Consider the following 19,991-nt stretch of genomic DNA (forward strand, 5'->3'; position numbering starts at 1 on the left):
GTCCTGTATTACACATGAGAAGCGCTAGGGGCGCTATTTCGCTTTCACAAGCAAACCAATACGTTCCCACAAATAAATCTGGTACACAGTACGATACATTCCATGAATTATTGTCATGTCCAACTACCATATCTGCTTACGTAGGCCAATTTCTGTACACTTTATTTCATAAGCGTGACCATATCATCAATACATGACCATATTGTAACTCATATACTGTATAGATAGTAGTTTGTAGTAAGAAATGTAATAAGGTAGTATTGTTGTATTAATGCCACATATTGCACCATATACGATTGTCGAGCAATAAAGTTCATTCATTCATTCATTCATTCATTCAATAAACCTTGATATAACATGACCTCCTAAGTAAAATATAAAGACTGTGCAAGCATGATGATTAGGCGAATCCATAATCATCGTCGAATAAGCAGACTAATTAAGTGAACATTTGACTCTTTAGATACGTAGAAAAACGTACACTGTGCTAGCTGAATTAAATGAGCAAGTTATTTAAAGTACGTGTATTGTGTTTTGGTACATAATATTGTCCATTTGTAATGCATTGTTTTCAAACAAACATGTTGTCAGTTTCACGCTAGTCTTCTGCTGACTATGATTCAAAAGTGCACAGGTTTTGCTTTTATAGCATGACCTGGTGAGCTAAAATTAGTGCAACGTAAGTCTATTACCCCTGCCAATTTCGCGCCAAATCTTCACCTTTCACCTTTCCCAGCCAGCCAATCAGCGCGCTCGTAGGGAGGATGTTTGGACATGTCGATGACGCAAAACCCGGAAATAGGTCCTCGTATATAAAGAGCTGCGAAGTAACTAAGGGTCATGTTTCTATTTTGATTCTTGAGTCAGTGAGACCGTGCTTCAAATATTCCCAACTGCTGGCGGTTGGGGACAGAGTTAACTCCTGGCAGCGGTCCGTTGTTGACTTTACTCTCGGAGCAAGCATTCGTGAGATTCTCGGGCCAGCGATCGAGTGAACAGGGCAGAAAAATCCGGGGATCGAACCCTTGGAAAAATATGCCTGCTAACGAAGGGGTCTCCAACATGGCCGAATCTCTTGCTGGACAAGGGGAACAACCATACACATCAGAAGAAGAACAACAAAACGGGAACAGGGATAACGAAGAAGACTTTATTTTCGCAATCGCTGTCGATCTTTTCATGGATGTAGTAGGTACGACTACCGATGACTTCACCGGTACGCCACAGGAGTCTCGGCGGGCTTCAGTAGCCGACCTTGCCGATGGAGAGTCCACCATTTTACGCTGCGAAGAAACCAACTTCGGCTCGAGCGATACCCTAGAAGACGATGGCATCGCCTGGGGAAGAGTCGACCTTTTCGCCGACGAAGATCCACCGGAATTCCCGGACAACAAACCAACAAGAGACGGTAAAATACAGCTCACACCCGAGCATAGACTTCTGCTCGAAAACTTACTCCGAAGACGGCGCACTCGAAACGGCCCTCTCGAGGCTAACTCCACCCAAAACCCCGAAGAAGCGGCCTCGAACGAGACTATAGAAGAAGAACTGGACGAAGAGCAGATACAACAGTTTGCTGAGATCGTGGATGACCCAGAGTTTTTCATCGAGCTTGAAGAGGACGAGGCTAGAGATTCTCCGAGACTTTCTGCGGCCCTGATCGGAGAGTTCACCGTGACAGAGTGCGGGGTGTGCCTCGAAACGCAGGCCCTGCACCGGCGGACGTGCTGTAACTTCCCCGTGTGCGATGCCTGTTTGAAACAGTACTTTACAACACAGGTAATGTACAGTCTAATATTTGTTTATTTGTTTTCTTATGTTGTTTTATATCTCTTTTTTCATATCCAGCCCCTGGCAGGCCTTTAAAAATCTTGAAAGAGAAAAAAAAACATTTACGCAATATTGATTGTTTTAAGTTTATTTTGATAACTGTCATAATGTGACTCAACAAAAACATTGATTTGTAAACCTTAAACCCAAAGCTTTTGGTTTGGTTATGCAATGTACATGTACTAGTAATTTTCACTTTTGCGTAAAGCTTGCCTGGGGCTGGGGTTGATCATTAGTGCGTAGGCAACAGGTGCTAACTAAAGTAATTAACATACTGCTCATTCATTGGTCAATGGCTAAACTGATTTTTACACTGAAAGACATGAATGAAAAAATATAGAATATCTTTCATAGTTTTAAGACTTCATTTTTCACAATTACAGAAATGTGAAAGTTGGCTAGTTCTCCTTTTGAAAACAATACGACTATTGTGATTCATTTGTTTACGTTAGGAAATGTTGAGTCAGTTCTGTTTTCTTTCGCTGAACAGAATGACGTTTATGTGTAGTTAACCTCTCGTGACTGCGGACATAAGGACTTTGGCATTTCAGACAATCGGGGTCATGACCTTGAAAAGAGGCACACCTAAGATTTCACGCAATGTGGTGAAAGCGGGAGGGGGGCATGGAATAAGTGCCCTATCATTGTATCAGTGTATCTGTGTATACATTAGAAATGTAGCAAGGGTTCTTTCTATGATACTTTTAGTATTTCTTTCATTTATTTCACATGGTTAAATCATCTAGTAGGTGGTTTCCATATAGAATTCCCCTAAGTTTACCCCTAATTTAGAATGGGCACTTCCTAATACATGTACTTAGTAGGCAATGCATGTAGGGGCAAACCATCAACATTTTGGAGGGGGGTGTACAGAAGAAAGAGAAACTACTAAGTCCACAATGACTTTTTTCTTATCACAACAAAACAATTACATTGTACTTGAAAGCACAATATGTAATGGTTCCTAATGGAACCCCCCAAATAGACAATGGTTTGTCCCCAGAATATACTGTAATTCCTGATTTTTTTCAGTGTACTTTTATTTTTACAGTTTTCACAGTCACTTCTGTACCACAAACTTTAAAATCATTACTGTTAACAAGTAATTCGCCAACTTTCTTTTTCCTGCACCTGTCGCCACCGTAAACATATATAGTTCCGTACGTGGACACCTCCATATTTCTCAGACCGCGAACTTTTGCTAACGTGAACATAAGTGAACTACAGTATTGTCTAGACTCACCTGGCTGAAAGGTAAACAAACTCGGTGACCCGATAAGTGATGACTCACTGTCACTGACTCACACCATATGTCACACAGGCCACATCACCAATGTTTACTTTGTACTAAAGTTACACCCATACTCTAAATATAACCCTGAGGCTGACAACGAGTATGTACACATGTAACATGGAATGAATTAGGTGGATACATGTCGTTTTTCTATAAACATTTAAAAAGCACATATTGGGCTTGAAATACTTCTTTCCGCATGCATGCACTGGCACACGTTAAACTTTTAAAATTATATCCACCAGATAAATTTTACCTGCACTACTCACAACTTAATAGGAAGTATGGATCATACCATGGAGGTAGAAAAAGAGATGATCATACTAAAAACTGTTTAGAAACCATTGACTTAATTTCTTCATAGGTGGTGGCATTTATTGCAGCAAACAAAAATCTACATACTCTTTCTATACCTTTACACACCAGATTTTTGTTCCCCAAGGATAACAGATTGGAGAAAATTTTGTTAAAAGATGGATGCTGCCTAGAGCACTGGTCCAACATTTACTTTTTTGGTTGACGTGAAATTCTTCTGATCTGTATTTATTTGGATTCATTTTCTCAGTTCAAATATAGAAACCTTTTCTAATTTTAGTGGATCACTTAGCTTGCAGTATCACCATAATTAACAGCCTCAAATTTAGATTTACCTATTTTGAGTCAAAACTATTTTTGTGCTTCATGCAAACTACTATAAATTTTGAAACATTTGCAGTAGTTTAATTTGGTGGTAGGAAGGAAAGGGACTTTTTAACAGTGTTTTAAATTCTTGGTTGATATAACTGAATCTAAATACATTTGTACAAGAAGACATACATGTATTTCCATTGTTGTGAATTCATGTTGGACACATGTTGCAAAAATAATAAAACCATCAAAAAAGTTTCATGCTGTACAATAGGTATGCATATTTGTTACCTCATGCAACCTTACTACTTTGGGTGAAGTATTTTGAAGTCTTTTGTTAATATATCTAGTGGCAAATGTTTTTCATCAAAATTGAAATTAAGTTGTAATCAAGGAGGATCAAGTGATCCTACCCAAGGCATCCTACCCCATGTTAGTAAACATTGTAATCAATTAGATAAGGACTAATTAATTATTAATAAAATGTTTTTGAGATGTTAACCATGTTGCTGCTATGTAGCCACCTGTAGCTGGGGTCCCCTTGGGAATTGTAATTTGGGTGATCTGCAGTTTTTGCTGTTTGAGTATTATACAGACTTAAATGGACCAACAGCTAAATGGCCCCCTTAAAAATGAATACTGTACGTGTATGTGTACCTAGCCTGGGTACCAGACTGTTTCCAGGGCCTACACGGGCCAGTTCCTGCTCCAGACGCAACATTTGGTTTATTTTCTGTTTCTCTCACATGAGCCCATATGGGAATAAAATGGCCGGTCTTGTGACTGTTTGGATTGAGAGGGAATAACAAATAAAATGCTAACAAAGGCCCAATGTGGTATGGAAGGGATCACATGAGACACAGAGCTTTTGAAAAAGCAGATCAAATACATTGTCTTTTAAAAAAGAAGACTGTTCTGGGAAACGCAGTTCTTTTAGTGTTCATAAACAGGATCAAATGGACAGTACTTCATATGCCTTTTCGTTGAACTATCTTGACAAAAGTTTGATGTTTTAGTGTAAAAAATGCTTTAAAAACTTTACATTTGCAATCTGATTTGTCCCAGTAGAATTCTGAAAGAGAACAAATTGCGTCATAGATACCAATATCCTGAAAGAGCAATCAGAAGCAATCGTCTGCAAACGTTATCTATTTTAATATTAGTCTGGTTGCCTTAGATACATTAAATTACATATGCATCACATCATAACTTATGAGATGACGCATGTGTGTAATTTTATGTCTAAGAAACATCCGGATGAATTCCATCAAGTGTTAAATGTATCATAATATATTTTGAATGATATAAATGTTTTCTTTTTGATATATTTTGTCTGACCCTTACCTCTTCCCTCCTTGCCTTATGAAAAGTGGCCTGCAGGCTGATTTTTTAATTTATTTATGAAGATTTTACCACATTTGTGGAAGGATTGACATAACAGGTGACTATCACCACTTCAAGATGTCAACCCTGAGACCTGACTGTAAGGTTTGAACCACTTACACCGGGAAGGTCCCCTACTCTTTCTGATAAGTTTGGTGGGTTCTTTAACGTGTGTGGGGTGTCCCTCCCCAAACACGGGACCTCCATTTAATGTCCTATCCGAGGGACGTCCCTGACCGAAGCTAGATATTCATTTACAGAGTGAAGTGAGGAAAGTCCTGCAAAGTGTCTTTCCCAGGGGCACAAGATTGGTGGCATCAGTTAGGATTCGAACCCGGTACCTCTTGGGTCTGAGCCGAACATGCTACCATTACTCCACACGATCCCATTTGAGCTTGTCATGAATAAAGAATGGTTCAAACAAACAAACAAACAAACATTTTCTGTTTTGTTGACTTAGGTCCTCCAGGGTATAGTGAAACTGTACTGTTGCAGTAGTAAGTGTCAGAGTACTGTTTCACGTGAGGAAATCATCTTCAGGCTTGACGAAGACGCTCGAGTCAAGTTCCACCGATATCTACTGGAAGCCAACAGTAAGTATTACTAGACTTAGGCCACACCAATTTAATTTGTTGGTTCTCGGATTTTTTCAGAAAAAATATGAAGCGACAGGGCGAAAAAAAATAAAAATAAAAACAGGTCTTGGCATCCCATTATAGGCTTAAATGCTACGGAATGAGCCATGAAGTCAACACAAAAGGCTGGGTTAAAATTTAAACATTGAATTTTGAACTTTTAATCAAACCACTGCAATGATAGATGGGAAAACTGTAACAACTAGGAAGAAAAGGACTTTCCTCAACTGTTGGGGGCAAAATATGAGCATTTTTCAGTTGATTCAGGACCAGAATCAATTTTTTTTTTTTTTTGCAAATCAGAAAAAAATGAAGAGGCGAATCCGAGAACCAACAAATTAAATTGGTGTGGCCTTAGTATCCTTTATTGTCAATATATATAGGCTTCATAAGTTTTCAGTAGTGAGTGGTTATATGATTGTGTCGTGTGTATTAATAGCATAACTGAAGAAGCAAAGGGTGGTATAATTTTATTATGTTGTTAAATGATGTATAAATTTATTCAGTCTTGAACTGTCAAAGAAATGGGTAGGACTGGGGCCCCTAGTGGCTTTCTTAGGTACTGCAGCAGGATATTTTTTTTTCATGCGTTCTGACTTTGCTAGTGTATGATCATGATTTTTGCATGAAATGTGAGACCAAAACATAAGTACTGTACATGTAAGTTCTGTTTCATAACATTTCATACATGTATGTACAAATGTATATCGAATGGTTAAAAAAAATAATTGTTTCAATGTTTGTACATGTATATGAATTTTTTGTTCCAGTATCAGTTTCTTCATATTGATCAATTGCTGAATCTCATCCATTGACAAAATAGCCATGCATTCAAGTACCAGAGTTATCAACCAAGGATTGAGGTGTTCAAGAATTCATTCTTTCCTAGAACTATCGCAGAGTGGAACTCACTGTCACCAAGTACAGTAGGGGCATTGTCAATAGATAGCTTTAAACAATGTCTAGAGCTAGAAGTTCAAGGGTTAGGTGTAACAAGTCGATCGGTGTAATATAGCCAGCTGCCGCCGCGCCGCGTGCCTGCGAAGCTGGTGTGTTACGCCGAAAGGCGGTTATACCGGCTATACAGATACATTCTGTGTTTTCTGACATTTGCATATGATAATGAGCATATGTTGTTTTCTGCCATGTTTAGGAGAGCCCCATGTTAAAACATGCCCACGCTGCAGTGAACCAATGACGGTTGAGAAGCACATGGCCGCTAGGAAGGATTGGCCAGCTGAGGAGGCTATGGTAGGGGGAACTTTGTACACTTGAGGCTAGAGCAGGGGAAATTGTGTATGTTTTAGACTATGACTAAATGAATTTCAAGTCATTTTGCAATTATTATGGCATTTTGATTTTGAAACCATCTAGTATTTTGGTGAATGGTTTTAAGATTAATCTTTGATTAATTCTTTTGATCTATGACATTTTTGTGGTAAAAAAGTTAGAATACTGTAAAAGATTTCTGAGGAAAAATGTTAAATTTAATGTTATGCTTTTTTGATGATTAGGAGTGCAACTTGGTGTTAGAAAGTTAGAATATTGTAAAAGTTTGCTCAAAAGAATATGTGCATGCTATAATACTTTTTTGCTTTTTTTGATGATCAGGTAAGGTGTACCGAGTGCAACTTGGTGTGGTGTTTCCCCTGTCACGCCCCCTGGCACGTAGGGGTGAACTGCAGGCTGTACCAGAAGGGAGACAAACTGTTGAAGGTTTGGGCCAAGGAGCAGTGTCAGGGACAGGTCAATGCACAGAGATGCCCCAAATGTAAGGTAAGGAAGTGAAAAATATGTTTTGTTTTACCCTTCATGTGCATGGGCACCGCCATCTTTGAAAGAGCACGCCGCCATCTTTATTTTAGGACTCAAAGCAATTTAGAAAAGATCCTCAGTACAGTACCTCTTACATTATAGAAAAAAAGATAGAGCTACTTAAAACTAGTCTTAAAAGTTAAAAGATATTTGCACATTTCCCTTACTGCTTATGAAATAATAACTAGAAAAGTAAATGCATGTTTTCCTTCGCATATGGTCTGCTCTTAAGTCTTACTCAAATACATTTCAGATACATGTACTAGTATATGGTTAGACAGGAGTCTCAATCCCTCTTGCTTTAAAATTGCAACATGTTGCAACCCAACACTAGTTACCATGGTGACAGACATCTGGCTCAGGTCATTGACCTTGTTTGCTTGGAGAAGAAGAAACTGAGCAAAAACAATATGTTTTCCTTCGAATTCAGTGAACATAATTATTTATGACTCTTTGTTATCAATTTCTTCTCCAGATTTACATCCAGAGGACGTCAGGCTGTGATCACATGACCTGTACGCGGTGTAAGACGGAGTTCTGCTACCGCTGCGGAGACCGTTTCCGCGACATTCGCTTCATGGGGAACCACTACACCAAACTGAGCGTGTTCGGCTGCAAATACCTCTACAAGGCAGAGAAGCCTGTGCAGCGTAAGATGATCCGTGGAGCAGTGCTCGGTAAGTGTTCAACTGTTCTTTAAAAAAAGATACTGTTCGCTTCAGAAAGCTTCAGTACCACATGATTCTGCAGGAGGGAGCACATGTACTGCTTACAATAGTATGACTGTCTTTCATTTTTACTATACACATACAGGTGTATAAATTGTTGGTGCTATCATGTTTTGGGAGATGAGACCTGTTTTCTTTTTCCTTGCAGTACTAAACAATTCTGTAAGGTGGAGCTCATTCTTTGAACACGTGGTGTCTTATGTTCAGATGGGCCAAGGAGATTAAAAGGTTTTCCCTTTAAAGTTTAATCTCCTTGGGTGGGCAAATTGTAGCTGCTCCAGTGCTGGCTGTCTAATTGTGGGAGCATGTAGTACAGGTTATTTCTGTAAGAGGGAGCACATACATAGTCTAATACCACAACTTGTTTTATATTGGCCCTAAACAGGTGGATAACTTGTCGCAGCTCCCATGTTGTCCAATCTAGCAGGGAGCCTGCAGTACTGATAAATTCTGTAAGATGGAGCACCTAACCATACCTTGTTCTATGTTAACAGGTGGACAACTTGTCGCCGCTCCCGTGCTGGCTGGTCTAGCGGTGGGCGCTGGGAGCCTATTGGTCGGAGTCGGCACGTTTGTGCTTCCAGTCTACGGAGGCTACCGGCTCTTCAAGAAGTACAAAGCTGTGCGGGCGCAGAAGAAAAGGCGGAGGTTTCAACGCCGGCTACGCAGCCAGGGCAGACTGGAAATCGTGCACCCGCATCTGGAACGAAGGGGCAGCGATCCGTACGCTAGATTTCTGAACAACCAAATACAACCTGTCGGTCGTCCCGCTACAAACGAAACAGTTTACATCTCGTAAACTGCAATACTACTACTACTACTTCAACACAGCATGTCATTCCGTAGTCTGCAAATTTACAAACTGAGTGTTTTGGTCATAGGACTTGTACAAGATAGCCGCTGGTTGAAATGTTGAGAATAATTGGCTGCTGACATCTCCTAGATACAAATGTATACAAAAATATGTAGTAAAATTAGGCACATTTGGAGGCTACCGAAAGGAAATAATCTCCGCCCCAGAAACATCGCCAAAAAAGATGGCCACTATTTTACCTGTAGGGTACAAGATGACCTTGGTTGAAAAGACTTGGCTACACTTAACATACTTCTAGAGTTTAAAACATTGAGTTTTTTTAACTTGCACAAGGTGGTACCCACTGATAGAATTGTTGGTCATTAGATGCATTTGCTGCTGGCACATTTACTTGTCATAAATTTACCAAAATATGTCACAAAATTAGAAACATTTTGAGGCGTCATTAGAAAAAAAGATGGCCACCGAAGGTCGCAGGATGACCTTGGTTGTAAAGACAACACAACTTGCTAGAAGCCATACTTCTTGAGTTATGGTGACCAAAAATCTAAGTTAAATGTTTGTAAATTAAAAACTGGAAAGCAATTATCAAATGCCAGAGATACAAAACCAGCTGCCACAGACTGACAGAATATAAGCTGAAGTGTTGAGCATGCAAGAACTTTAAAAAAAAGCCATTGTTAGTTTCATTGCTAAACCTAAGCCCTCTGATGCCTAACCTTGTAATTAATACCCAAATAGCTACTTCCATACTATGCTACTGTAAATGTTAATGTGCCTTCAAATCAAATTAGATGCTGTCAAAGAACAATGAGAAATTTTTCATTTTGTGAAAATGTACATTTACCAGGGTGCAATTTGTGTATGACCCAGTGTTCTAGACAGTCTGAAATTTCTTTTGTCTTCTCCATTTTGTTTGATGTAACATTATGTTGAGCGCCAGAAACCTTGAGCTTCTGACATGCTATTTCCTGCATTTTTCATCGATACTACCGCTATAGTGAACAAAAAATCTAGGTGCAATGCAAGAACCACAAATGCATTTATCATAACTACAGTTGCAGCTTTGTAGAACCGTTCTAATAAATGTGATATTGAAAACTTATATAATTAGCACACTGCATAAAGTGCCTAACCTTATATTGGTACTACAATGTTTTTGGTGGATAGGTCTTCTGTATCTTTGATATAAATGATATTAAATGCACTTACCAATGCAAACTTAAGGGGAAGTGGTGCAGGATAATGTCGGGAGTTTTTGGGGGGATACCTTTGGGATAGTTATACATTATTAAGTGAAGTATAATAGTTCTCTACGTTGTGATAGTAACAAGAGGCAATGTTTATGAGTCATAAAATCATTATGATATGAAAAATTGTTTGGTAAAAAAAGATCTTCGTGTATACTATGGCATTTGATATGAAATCCATAATGTACAGAGGGTAAATTTTTTTTTTCAATTCTATCCACGGTATATACATGTAGAACATGGCTTACTATATATGATTAGATGATCTATGTTTCAACATAGAATTTGTTGTTTAGTGGATTGCTGGTTGGTCCTTTATTCACGAACATTTGATGGTGTTAATTATTAGTAGTATTTGAAGGAGACAACAGATTGTGATGATAGCAAGTTATGGTAACTTTGATAATGTATTAAATGGGATGAAAATTGTCAAAAGGTTTTGGTGGTGGCATAGAAAATTTAATGCTTTGGCAATAAATTCAATTTTTGTTGGTAAAAGCAAGGATGTGATCAACGTTTCTAAAATCGGCTTCAGATTAAAGTAGATACTTAAGTTTATTGATAAGAAACAGTATTCCTTATTATAGTGATTCAAATAAAAAACTGATTGCATAGCCTTTGCACATTATGTATAATTTATATAATCTAAGTTGACATGGCCAAAGTTGGTTACGAGGCACAATCACATACAATGTACATTTGTAGTAATTATCATCCAATTTGAAAAACTTACACGTCTTGTATGATGTTATTCCCTGTATTCACAGATGGTATATTCCACCTACTAGTAAGCCAATGTTTAAACTGTTCTATTGGAACATACCATTTATGGAGGGAGGGGTCTTGGTGAGCCTGCATTGGTGGGCTCAGCTTTCTGTCATGCACTTAGCAATATTTGATTTTTTTTTTTGAATGTGCAACATTTGGTAGGACGATTGTTTAGTATACGGGTGTGGTAACGTCATGATACATTGTACAATATTTTTTTGTCATATAGCTTTCATCTATGGTAATAGAGCATGTGACAAAACAAATAGAAGATATTATATGATGTATGTGATTTGCTGATGGATTCAGCTTGAAGGAGAAACACTGAAAAGAACAATTGTCCTATGCAAATGTGTAATAAAAATGTTTCAGGAGACATGTTTGGAGTTGCACTCATCTATGACATTAAACTTACTTGTTGTAAGGTTTGATGTAACTTAAAGAAAGTATTTTCAACCACACTTTACATTATACCTGGGCCCTGATAAAGTCTGATACAGGTGTTCCAGCCCATGTGATAACTACCTGTATCACATAAGGTTCTAATGGTTATCACACATGCTTCCAAAAGTTCCACAGAATAATTCAAATGTGTTATGCGTGTGCCACCTGTGTCGCTTTAAAAAATTCAAATACTGGACTCTGAATTGACAATTTTTTGTTTACGGACACAAAATTTTCTCAACTTCTGACACATTTTGCATTGAGACACGTTTTCTTGGGTGGATATTACATAATACAAGTCTGGTGTATTCCACTTCACCCTCTATTCTACTGGTATATGTACTAATTAACTACATGTACTACACATAACGTTACATGTAATATATGGTTCTGCAATTAGCCCTCAGCCGTGGATTTAAATTATTAACACTGTAGACTTTCAAATATTCTATTACACTCAGAGATGAACAAAGTGATGTTCATTCCACACAATTCTCCTGTGTACCTACATGTAAGTCCGCAGTTTCATCGTTGTTGGGAACGCTGAACAATTGGTTTGCTCGCATACCAATCTGTTCTGTATGGTTTACGGGATAATCTTTCTCGGGAGTGCTGTATGCAGCGTTTGAACCTCTCGTACCGTGCATCCGTTTCCGGTGCTTGTTGCGATTGGACGCGTCCGCGAACGTAGCGGGACACTGCGTACACTTGTACGGTTTCTCCCCCGTGTGAACTCGCATGTGTTTCGTCAGCCTCCACTTCTCGGGGAACTTGGTGAAGCACAGTGGACAGGCGTGAGGGCGCTCACCCGTGTGTCGCCTGACGTGACTCGCGAGTAACGACTTTGTACGCAGACGTTTTGGACAGAACATACACTGAAACGGCTTGTCTAAATCGTCTAATACAGGGTTCCCTCCGCTCCACATATCATAACTGTCCATTTCTTGCTGGTTATTTCTTACACCTTCCGAAAAGTCCACCCATGGGTTTCCCGCAGGTTCTTGTTTCACAACGATTGCTTCTGAGTTCATGTTTGTCTGATGGACAGTAGCTTCACTGGAAAACTCGTCACTACTTTCTACTCTACTACTGAAATCTGCGGTAGGAAAGTTCGCAGGGTGTGTTGTGGTCTCTTCATTAGCAGGAGTGGTCAAAGTGGCTTCAGACCTATGATTTCCTGTTGCTCCTGGATGATCATTCCTCCCTGTTTCTGATGAGTAAATCTGCTGTGAGGTAGAAGTGGGCGACTGTAAACCCGGGGACGAGTCTAAAGACAACACTTCCATGCTACCAGAGGAACTTCTTGTTCCCACGGTAGTCTGATGCTGTTCTGACTGCTGCATCCTTGTTCCCAGGGTATTATGGTGCTGCTCTGAAGGCATCCTTGTTCCTAGGGTAGTGTGATGCTGCAGTGATAAAATTCTTGTTCCCAGAGCAGTTTGTTGCTGCTCTGGCGACACCCTTGTTCCCAGAGCAGTCTGATTCTGCTCTGGTGACACCCTTGTTCCCAGGACAGTGTGATGCTGCTGTGATGTCGTTCTTGATCCTGAAACGGTTTGAAATTGCCCCCGCAGGTCTCTCATTCCTGGATCTGCGTGTACCCTCCCCCCTGGATGGGACTGACCTTGATGACCTTGACCCTGACCTTGCTGCATCTCCTGGAAGTAATGCTGACACTCTTGGATCAGCTCTCGGATCTGAAAGTAGCCAGCGGCCAATGAAACGGCGAAGATGTTGTCCCTGGTGAGGACGAGCTTCGACGTGTACATGAAATTGATGACTGGGGTCACACCCTCCCGGGTCAGCTCTGGAAGGTCAAGCTGTGTGGCCCGGGCTGTACCACTAGAACAAGGGGGTGCACTGTGTAAATGTTACACTCATCATAGTCCTTTAGTCAACATCAGTCAAATTTATCACTTAACTTTGAATTTCCTTTTCAAAATTTAGTTTCCTGCAATTGATAACATTAGAATCTATAGTAATGTAATCATATTCACTGATGTCTTTGTTAGGTATGGTTTAAAAAAAGACAAACATATCAAATATAGACAAACATTTCTGCAACTTACCTACTAGCAGCTCCCCCTTGTGACCCAGCTGAGTTCAGCATCCCCGTCAGATGAGGGGAGAAAGCAGACAGCACGCATCTTGGCAACACAGAACAACGACACTTACAACAAGGAGGCAAGGTGGTCTGGTGCTTAAGGATATTAACTTAAGACTCTAAAGGTTCTTGGTTTGAATCTCTGGTAGGCCCAAATGTTATGCCCTTGCATGGGAAAGTACTTTATGCTTCTTTCCTCAATTAACTCAAATGAGGGCCAAATTTATCAATCCCATGCTCACTGTTTACACAGTTTTTGTTACATGACCTCCTTGACAGCTGGTGTTGTTTCCCTTGCATGATAAAGGAAGTCTTTACCACAAATGAGAAGAGGACATAGTCACCATCACACAAGATTTAAATATTTCATGCAGGTCTGAGATCGATCCCCAAATTATTCTTAGCAAAATGGCTCCACTCCTGAGCTGTTGCAAAAAAAACACTACCACACTGTACATGTGTAGGTTGAACTTTGTGTCCTGTACAGTGTGACATCACAGAACTGTACTGAAAATTGTACAGCATGAATTTAGTATGACTATGACAGTGCAGTACTTCTATAATTTCCCTATAAACATGCAGAAAAATGGCTCCACTCCTGAGGCATTGCCAAAAAAAGAACTAACAGCATACTATAGTCTATACCTGTGTAGGTTGAACTTTGCGTCCTGTACCGACAGTGTGACATCACAGAACTGCCCCGCCCTGCGCTGGACGTCCAGGTGTTGCTGTAACCGCGTGGGCAGGGCAGGGTACTCGCTCACACGGTCTGTTACCATGGTTACCACTTCAGCCATCTGATGAACATGAAAATCATATCAGTAATGTTACAAGTGATCGCTGTGACGTCACAGCCAGTGAGTGGTAGGCAAAAAGCGGGTGACAGTTGGCTGAATTGCCTAAAAATAATTTGCATTTGTCTTCAAATAATTTGCATATATGATGGAAACAAAAACAGCTACCACTCGTATTGTACTGCTCAATAAAATGCAAGGTATGGCAACCTGTGATATTTAAAACACTTTAAACAATTTAAGCCATCATTGGCAGTAGTATTAAATTACGTGCATGTGCTACACAAAAATATTGCCCCCCTCCCCCATTTGTACCTGGTTGAAATTATGTCTAAATTTTGCCAGTATAACACTGCAATATAAAGAATATTAACAATGAACAGGTTGCAACATGCTGTTATATATTAAATATTCTAGAAAACAGCAGTGTTATTTGCATTTTAAACCTCCTTGTTTTGATGCGTTGCACCAAACCACTTGGGTTTCACAGGCCATACTAAAAATTTACTTACTAGTATTACTATGTTCATGTTCTGTTTATAAATGTTGCAATACGTACCTGAACCGCTGCTTACAACCCCTTGTGAGCTGAAAACAGTCCTAGACGCTCTCCTTCCTAGAAGCACAGTTTGACTCGTTCTTTAGAGGTGAAAACGTCAAGGAAAAGCGGGAAAAAATTATGCTAAAATCTCACCACACTCATTCTTGAACGGCCATCTTGCCGACCTTTGACCTGTACAGCCTGATGACAGGCAAGTTGAAGCAATACAACCGCTGAACCTGTAAAGCTTCTTACCAACCGAGCATACGAAGATGGAAATTATTTTTAGGGGTCCTACTGTATTATTCTAACCTTCCTGATTGGCTTGTCTTAAAACGTACGCACTTTCTTAGGTTTTCCTTTTCTTGGATACTGTCTTGGCTTGCAATCGGTAAGTTAATGGACGGTCCTCTGGCCAGGGTTGATGACCCTCCCCCCCCCCCCACGGCCATGCTAGCTGACAGACCTTTACTGTCGCTGCACGTGCCTGTACAACATGGCCCGGCAGCTGCCAGTCCAGTACTCTGACCCTAATCTTCTAACTGTCGCATACGGCATGCTCTAACATCACAGTCCGGTACACATAGTACGGATAGCACACATAGTACGGATGGGTGGAAGGCACCTACAACCACACCTGGTATAGGGGTGGAATTTAGTACAGTTGAATGATCGACTGCTTCTGGCGAGTAATAATCCAGGTTTATAATACATAGAACCAAAGTACAAATGTCACTCATGCAACTGGATAAGTGGTAACTGGCTAATACTTAGGTCCACTTAGTAATAGAATCGTATGTCAAAAATAAGTTTAACTTTGTAGTCTAACTTTATTGGTCGAACAGGTAGAGATCATTAAGATTGAGATCATTAAGATTGAGATCATTAAGTTTGAGATGATCAAGCTCAAGTGCATTAAGTACAAGTGCTTTAAGTTGGTAGTTATTTTATGAGATACAGTAATACGAAATGTGATTTTAAGTTACATTATGAGTTACATTATCACGTACAGCTTCGAAGTGTTAGTTCAAACTTAAAAGATAAATATTGTATTGTCTTACATTCCGGTAGTTTGTGGTGACACAAAATGAGTGTGCCGCGTATTTCAATCTACACTGTGTTTAGAAATATATAGCTAGCTCGTGAAGCTACGAAAGCCTTTGTCTAAAAGATAACTTTGAAGTCAATTGTCCATGTTTATAATGTACGTGTAGATATGAATAGCATCTTAGCTTATATTAGCGAGAAAATGGAACAGCGCGTTTACGTACAACATATTCATTCGGAGTTACAAAGAGATGTTTTTCAAGATGTTAGAAATAATGTGAGTTTTCTCTTGCTAGTATAGTATAAAGGGAGCTTTGCCCGTGGCTTAACCTTTAGTACACTGAAGTAGCTAGCCCTTCTCTGTTGGTTAAGGGATAGGCAGTAGGAAGAAGGTTAAAAATCAATGAATCTACTAGATCAAAGTTGAAGTTATCTTCGATGATTATATGAGTCAACGGTAACCTAGATCTTGAGTGGTAACAGACTAGCCCGGAATCCTTCCATATTCTCTCACCGTGGTAGCCCTATCTCGTACCCTTTCGAAAATATTATTTTTTTGATAGGGACCAGATGGCTGAAAACGGAAAGGTACCAGGCTAGTACTGACAGGTGCTTTCTTATTGCTGGCGTTTGCGGGTCAGCCCGAGAAGCAGGCTGCGGATTTCAGCGGTAGCGGCAGCTTTCTCCTTCTCCTCCCGCTTACGGACCTGCTCACGGTCTTCCAGAGCCTGAATGTAACGCCGCAGGGACGCCGGGATGGCCTCCAGATCTGCCGGGCCCAGCTCTCCGGTAGCCCGCTCAGGCTCCCCCTTTTGCTGCGGTGGAGCACGGTCTGCTATGAAGCGGTCGGACGCGGCCTCATCGGACGTCTTCTTGGAACCTTTGCCGGCCTTCTTAGAACCCTTTCCTTGCTTCTTGGCAGGTTTTGCCGGCTTCTCCGGTTTATCGGGAAGAAAGTTGGCTTCGTCGTCGCCGGAGCCATCTTTCTCCTTGTCGTTGTTGGCCAGGAGTTGACCGATCTCGTTAATTTCTTCCGCGATGTCGTCGGGGAGACCGGCGGGGATGTGGTTGCCGTCGTGCCGGGGTCGGATGTTATCCTCCAGGACCTCTGCAGCAGCAGTCCTGGCTGCAAGTAAAGATAAATTATTTTCCGTTAGCAGGGTTCTGTTTTTTCTTATTGCCTCCACGAAAAATGGAGATGTTGTTGGTATATTTCTCTCCCTTTCTCTCTCTCCCTCTTCCCTCGCTGTGTGTGTGTGTGTGTGTGTTTCTATGTGTGTGTGATGATCGTATTAGCGATGTTTCTTGTAGGTTCTGCGTATGCTTTTTGCTGTGTGAATGTGTGAATGTGTGAAAAATGAAATAGGTATACAGTTAGTAGATAGAGATAGATAGATAGATGGCTATATATGATGGATGGATACATAGATAGATAGATGAATAGAGAAATAAATCTAAAATCAACAAAAACGTCATATGAGAGTGATTTATAAAGCTACTGAAATTAAAAAAGTTGTGAAGATACACTCTGAAACCTGTAAAGACAATTATGATAACTTAGTGCAATGAAAATTCTCAAGAATTTGTATCAGAAATGTTAACTGTTTTGTCACAAATCAAAACCTAATCACAAAGAAGGTACAAGAACTTCTTGCCTTTACTTTCAGACAACTTGCTGTTGTTTTTGGGTCATGGCACAATGAGTTCTTTGTATTCTGGCATTTATGATAGCTCGCGTGCTTTCTATCAGAATCTTTGCAGTGTGTGATACCTACTTTTCTCCAGTTATCTTAGAGATAATCCTGTACGGTCAGTGAAAGGGATCAGTATAAAAGCAGTTAATTAAAGAATAAACAAATACTAAGACAGTAGGGATGCGTCAAAGTGCTTCTCGACTGTCTTTTGTAAACATTTCCGACCTAGATGTGTTTTAACCCGTGTCTTTTAATTTGCTTTGGCATGCTTAAAGGACTTCATGTTATGTGGATATCGTGTATGTTTGTCGGCTAAGAACCAGGTCACACACGTGCATACATCGTATGGTCATCGTACGATCGCAAATTGGGACTCTTGGGATAGTTGTGCACCTGTCGTAAAACTGTCGCCAGTTGTAGAAAGTCAGCTCGACGGTTGGTGCTATCACAGCTTATTTGAATTGATACTACGGCGTCAAATTCGTACGACGTTCTTGGCGAATGTGACCGCAGACGCGTTTTGTCGTAGGATAGGTTTACGACAACTCAAAACAAAAAAGAAAAGACATACAGGTCTTCGTCTTTTGTATACTTTGTTTGGCGATATAGAAGCGTCAAAGTATGGACTCTTTTACCACTAGCCTAACAGACCATCCAATCGTTAACGTTCTACAAACTGACCTCTCAATGGAATTGCAATGATTCCGACTGTTCTAGCAGTAACATTTTACAACTAGCAATGGACTGATTGTTTAAGTAATGATAATGGTGGTTAGGAAGTAATAATATTGATGGAAGAATGTAATAAATGTATGTAATCGTATGTTATTATTATTAGAAGACTAGTGGTGCGCCCTCGCGTACACCGCTTATATTTTAATAAACTCTGAAGTCTATGAAGCTATAGGAATACATGTATACCTGACAGATGGTTCGTAGCCCTGGCTGTTAACTGCTGCACCAGGTCCTCTCGTGCCTGAGTGGCCGCCAGAAGCGTTATCAGAAGAAACACTATCTTCATGTTGATGTCTGAAAACAATGGAATAAACAATGGACGTCTGATTATTATCAATTATTATTATTGGTTTTTGTTATTTTAGCAAAGAAGCATTTCATCTAAAATATATCGTCTAAAACATTCAAAAGTATATTGTCATATCTAGAAACCATTCTAGAGATTTACTTGAAAGTCAGCAGGGATGTATTTTAGTTTCAGATGAAAGGACATCAAAGCGTTTCATCTGAAACTAAAACACGTCTGAAACATTCAAAAAGGTACACGGCCATTCTAGAAGCTTACCTGAAAGTCAGCAATATTTTAGTTTCAGATGAAAAGGTAGCAATTGAAGAAGCATTTTATCTGAAACTAAAATACATCGTATAAAACATTCAAAACTGCACACTGTCATCTCTAGTAATTTACCTGAATCTCAGTAGGCCTATAGGATGTATTTTAGTTTCAGATGAAAGGATAGCAAATACGCCTTTCATCTGAAACTAAAATACATCGTCTGAAACATTCAAAACTGCACCGTCATTAAAGTGATTATTATGAAAGTCAGCAAGATGTATTCTAGTTTCAAATAATAGCAAAGAAGCATTGCATCTGAAACTAAAGAAATGCATCGTCTGAAACATTCACAACTCCGCCGTTATTCAAGATATTTACCTGGAAGTCAGCAGAGTGGTGACACCGATGGTTGTTCAGTCCTTTCTGCGGTAGATTCCGGCCCAGTGCTTGGGTTTATACAGATATGCAGGCTGGTGTTTACCTTCACGCTAGCTTTCAGCACGGGTGACGTAAATGGTACAACTAGACACCACTAGACGTGCCACTAGAGTATGCGCGACCCACGCACTATAAGTACGCTCGTGTCAATCACATACTAGTAGTGTACTTAAAGGCATCCACTGCAATTTCGGGGTCGTGTGGCGTAGCGGCAGAGTGCGCGACTCGGAACTTTGAGTCCCGGGTTCGAGTCCTGACATGCCACCGATCTTGTGCCCTTGGGAAAGGCACTTTACACGACTTTCCTCACTTAGCTCAGGTGTAAATGAGCATTGTCCTGTCATGTATTTGTCCCCTGTGTTGGTGGCGGCATTAATATAAGTTGAAAAAACTTGAGTGTGTCGTCACCACGTCTTGTGATTACATATTGGAATTTAAAAAAAAAAAAATTTCGGGGTGCCAAAATAAACAATATCATAGATGAGGAAATCTGT

The 19,991-nt window shown here is 40.1% G+C and overlaps 3 protein-coding genes across 4 annotated transcripts; 1 reads left to right on the top strand and 2 right to left on the bottom strand.

Moving 5' to 3' along the window:
- Positions 1-802: 802 nt before the first annotated feature.
- On the top strand, positions 803-11,059 carry LOC109476315 (E3 ubiquitin-protein ligase RNF19B-like). Its single transcript, XM_019777232.1, has 6 exons — positions 803-1,779; positions 5,595-5,727; positions 6,923-7,020; positions 7,381-7,545; positions 8,060-8,261; positions 8,807-11,059. The coding sequence occupies exons 1-6, from the start codon at positions 1,036-1,038 to the stop codon at positions 9,109-9,111; spliced, it is 1,647 nt and encodes a 548-aa protein (XP_019632791.1). The 5' UTR covers positions 803-1,035; the 3' UTR covers positions 9,112-11,059.
- Positions 11,060-11,275: 216 nt separating this feature from the next.
- On the bottom strand, positions 11,276-14,487 carry LOC109476316 (protein glass-like). Its single transcript, XM_019777233.1, has 3 exons — positions 14,338-14,487; positions 13,658-13,735; positions 11,276-13,430 (listed from the first exon to the last, which is right to left on the bottom strand). Exons 1-3 carry the CDS (start codon positions 14,469-14,471, stop codon positions 12,068-12,070), a joined length of 1,575 nt encoding a protein of 524 aa, XP_019632792.1. The 5' UTR covers positions 14,472-14,487; the 3' UTR covers positions 11,276-12,067.
- Positions 14,488-15,479: 992 nt separating this feature from the next.
- On the bottom strand, positions 15,480-19,554 carry LOC109476359. Of its 2 annotated transcripts, none has more exons than XM_019777292.1 (3): positions 19,438-19,554; positions 18,690-18,797; positions 15,480-17,200 (listed from the first exon to the last, which is right to left on the bottom strand). In XM_019777292.1, the coding sequence occupies exons 2-3, from the start codon at positions 18,787-18,789 to the stop codon at positions 16,692-16,694; spliced, it is 609 nt and encodes a 202-aa protein (XP_019632851.1). In that variant the 5' UTR covers positions 18,790-18,797; positions 19,438-19,554; the 3' UTR covers positions 15,480-16,691. The 2 variants fall into 2 exon arrangements, with proteins under 2 accessions (XP_019632851.1, XP_019632852.1); XM_019777293.1 differs by lacking the exon at positions 19,438-19,554 and adding an exon at positions 19,069-19,153.
- Between the last annotated feature and the right edge of the window lie 437 nt (positions 19,555-19,991).

This window comes from Branchiostoma belcheri, unplaced genomic scaffold (assembly GCF_001625305.1).
Source record: "Branchiostoma belcheri isolate BF01 breed outbred unplaced genomic scaffold, Haploidv18h27 scaffold37, whole genome shotgun sequence".
Lineage (NCBI taxonomy): Eukaryota > Metazoa > Chordata > Leptocardii > Amphioxiformes > Branchiostomatidae > Branchiostoma > Branchiostoma belcheri.

Bases quoted from the DNA above. Each gene is read 5' to 3' on its own strand.
- LOC109476359 (XM_019777292.1), bottom strand. From the start codon at position 18,789: ATGAAGATAGTGTTTCTTCTGATAACGCTTCTGGCGGCCACTCAGGCA. The intron at 17,201-18,689 runs GTATACATGTAT...CTTTACTTGCAG, and splicing joins GGCTACGAACCATCTGTCAG to CCAGGACTGCTGCTGCAGAG.
- LOC109476315 (XM_019777232.1), top strand. From the start codon at position 1,036: ATGCCTGCTAACGAAGGGGTCTCCAACATGGCCGAATCTCTTGCTGGA. The intron at 7,546-8,059 runs GTAAGGAAGTGA...TTTCTTCTCCAG, and splicing joins AGAGATGCCCCAAATGTAAG to ATTTACATCCAGAGGACGTC. The intron at 8,262-8,806 runs GTAAGTGTTCAA...CTATGTTAACAG, and splicing joins GATCCGTGGAGCAGTGCTCG to GTGGACAACTTGTCGCCGCT.
- LOC109476316 (XM_019777233.1), bottom strand. From the start codon at position 14,471: ATGGTAACAGACCGTGTGAGCGAGTACCCTGCCCTGCCCACGCGGTTA. The intron at 13,736-14,337 runs GTATAGACTATA...TGTGTTGCCAAG, and splicing joins GCAAAGTTCAACCTACACAG to ATGCGTGCTGTCTGCTTTCT. The intron at 13,431-13,657 runs GTAAGTTGCAGA...CCCTTGTTCTAG, and splicing joins CAAGGGGGAGCTGCTAGTAG to TGGTACAGCCCGGGCCACAC.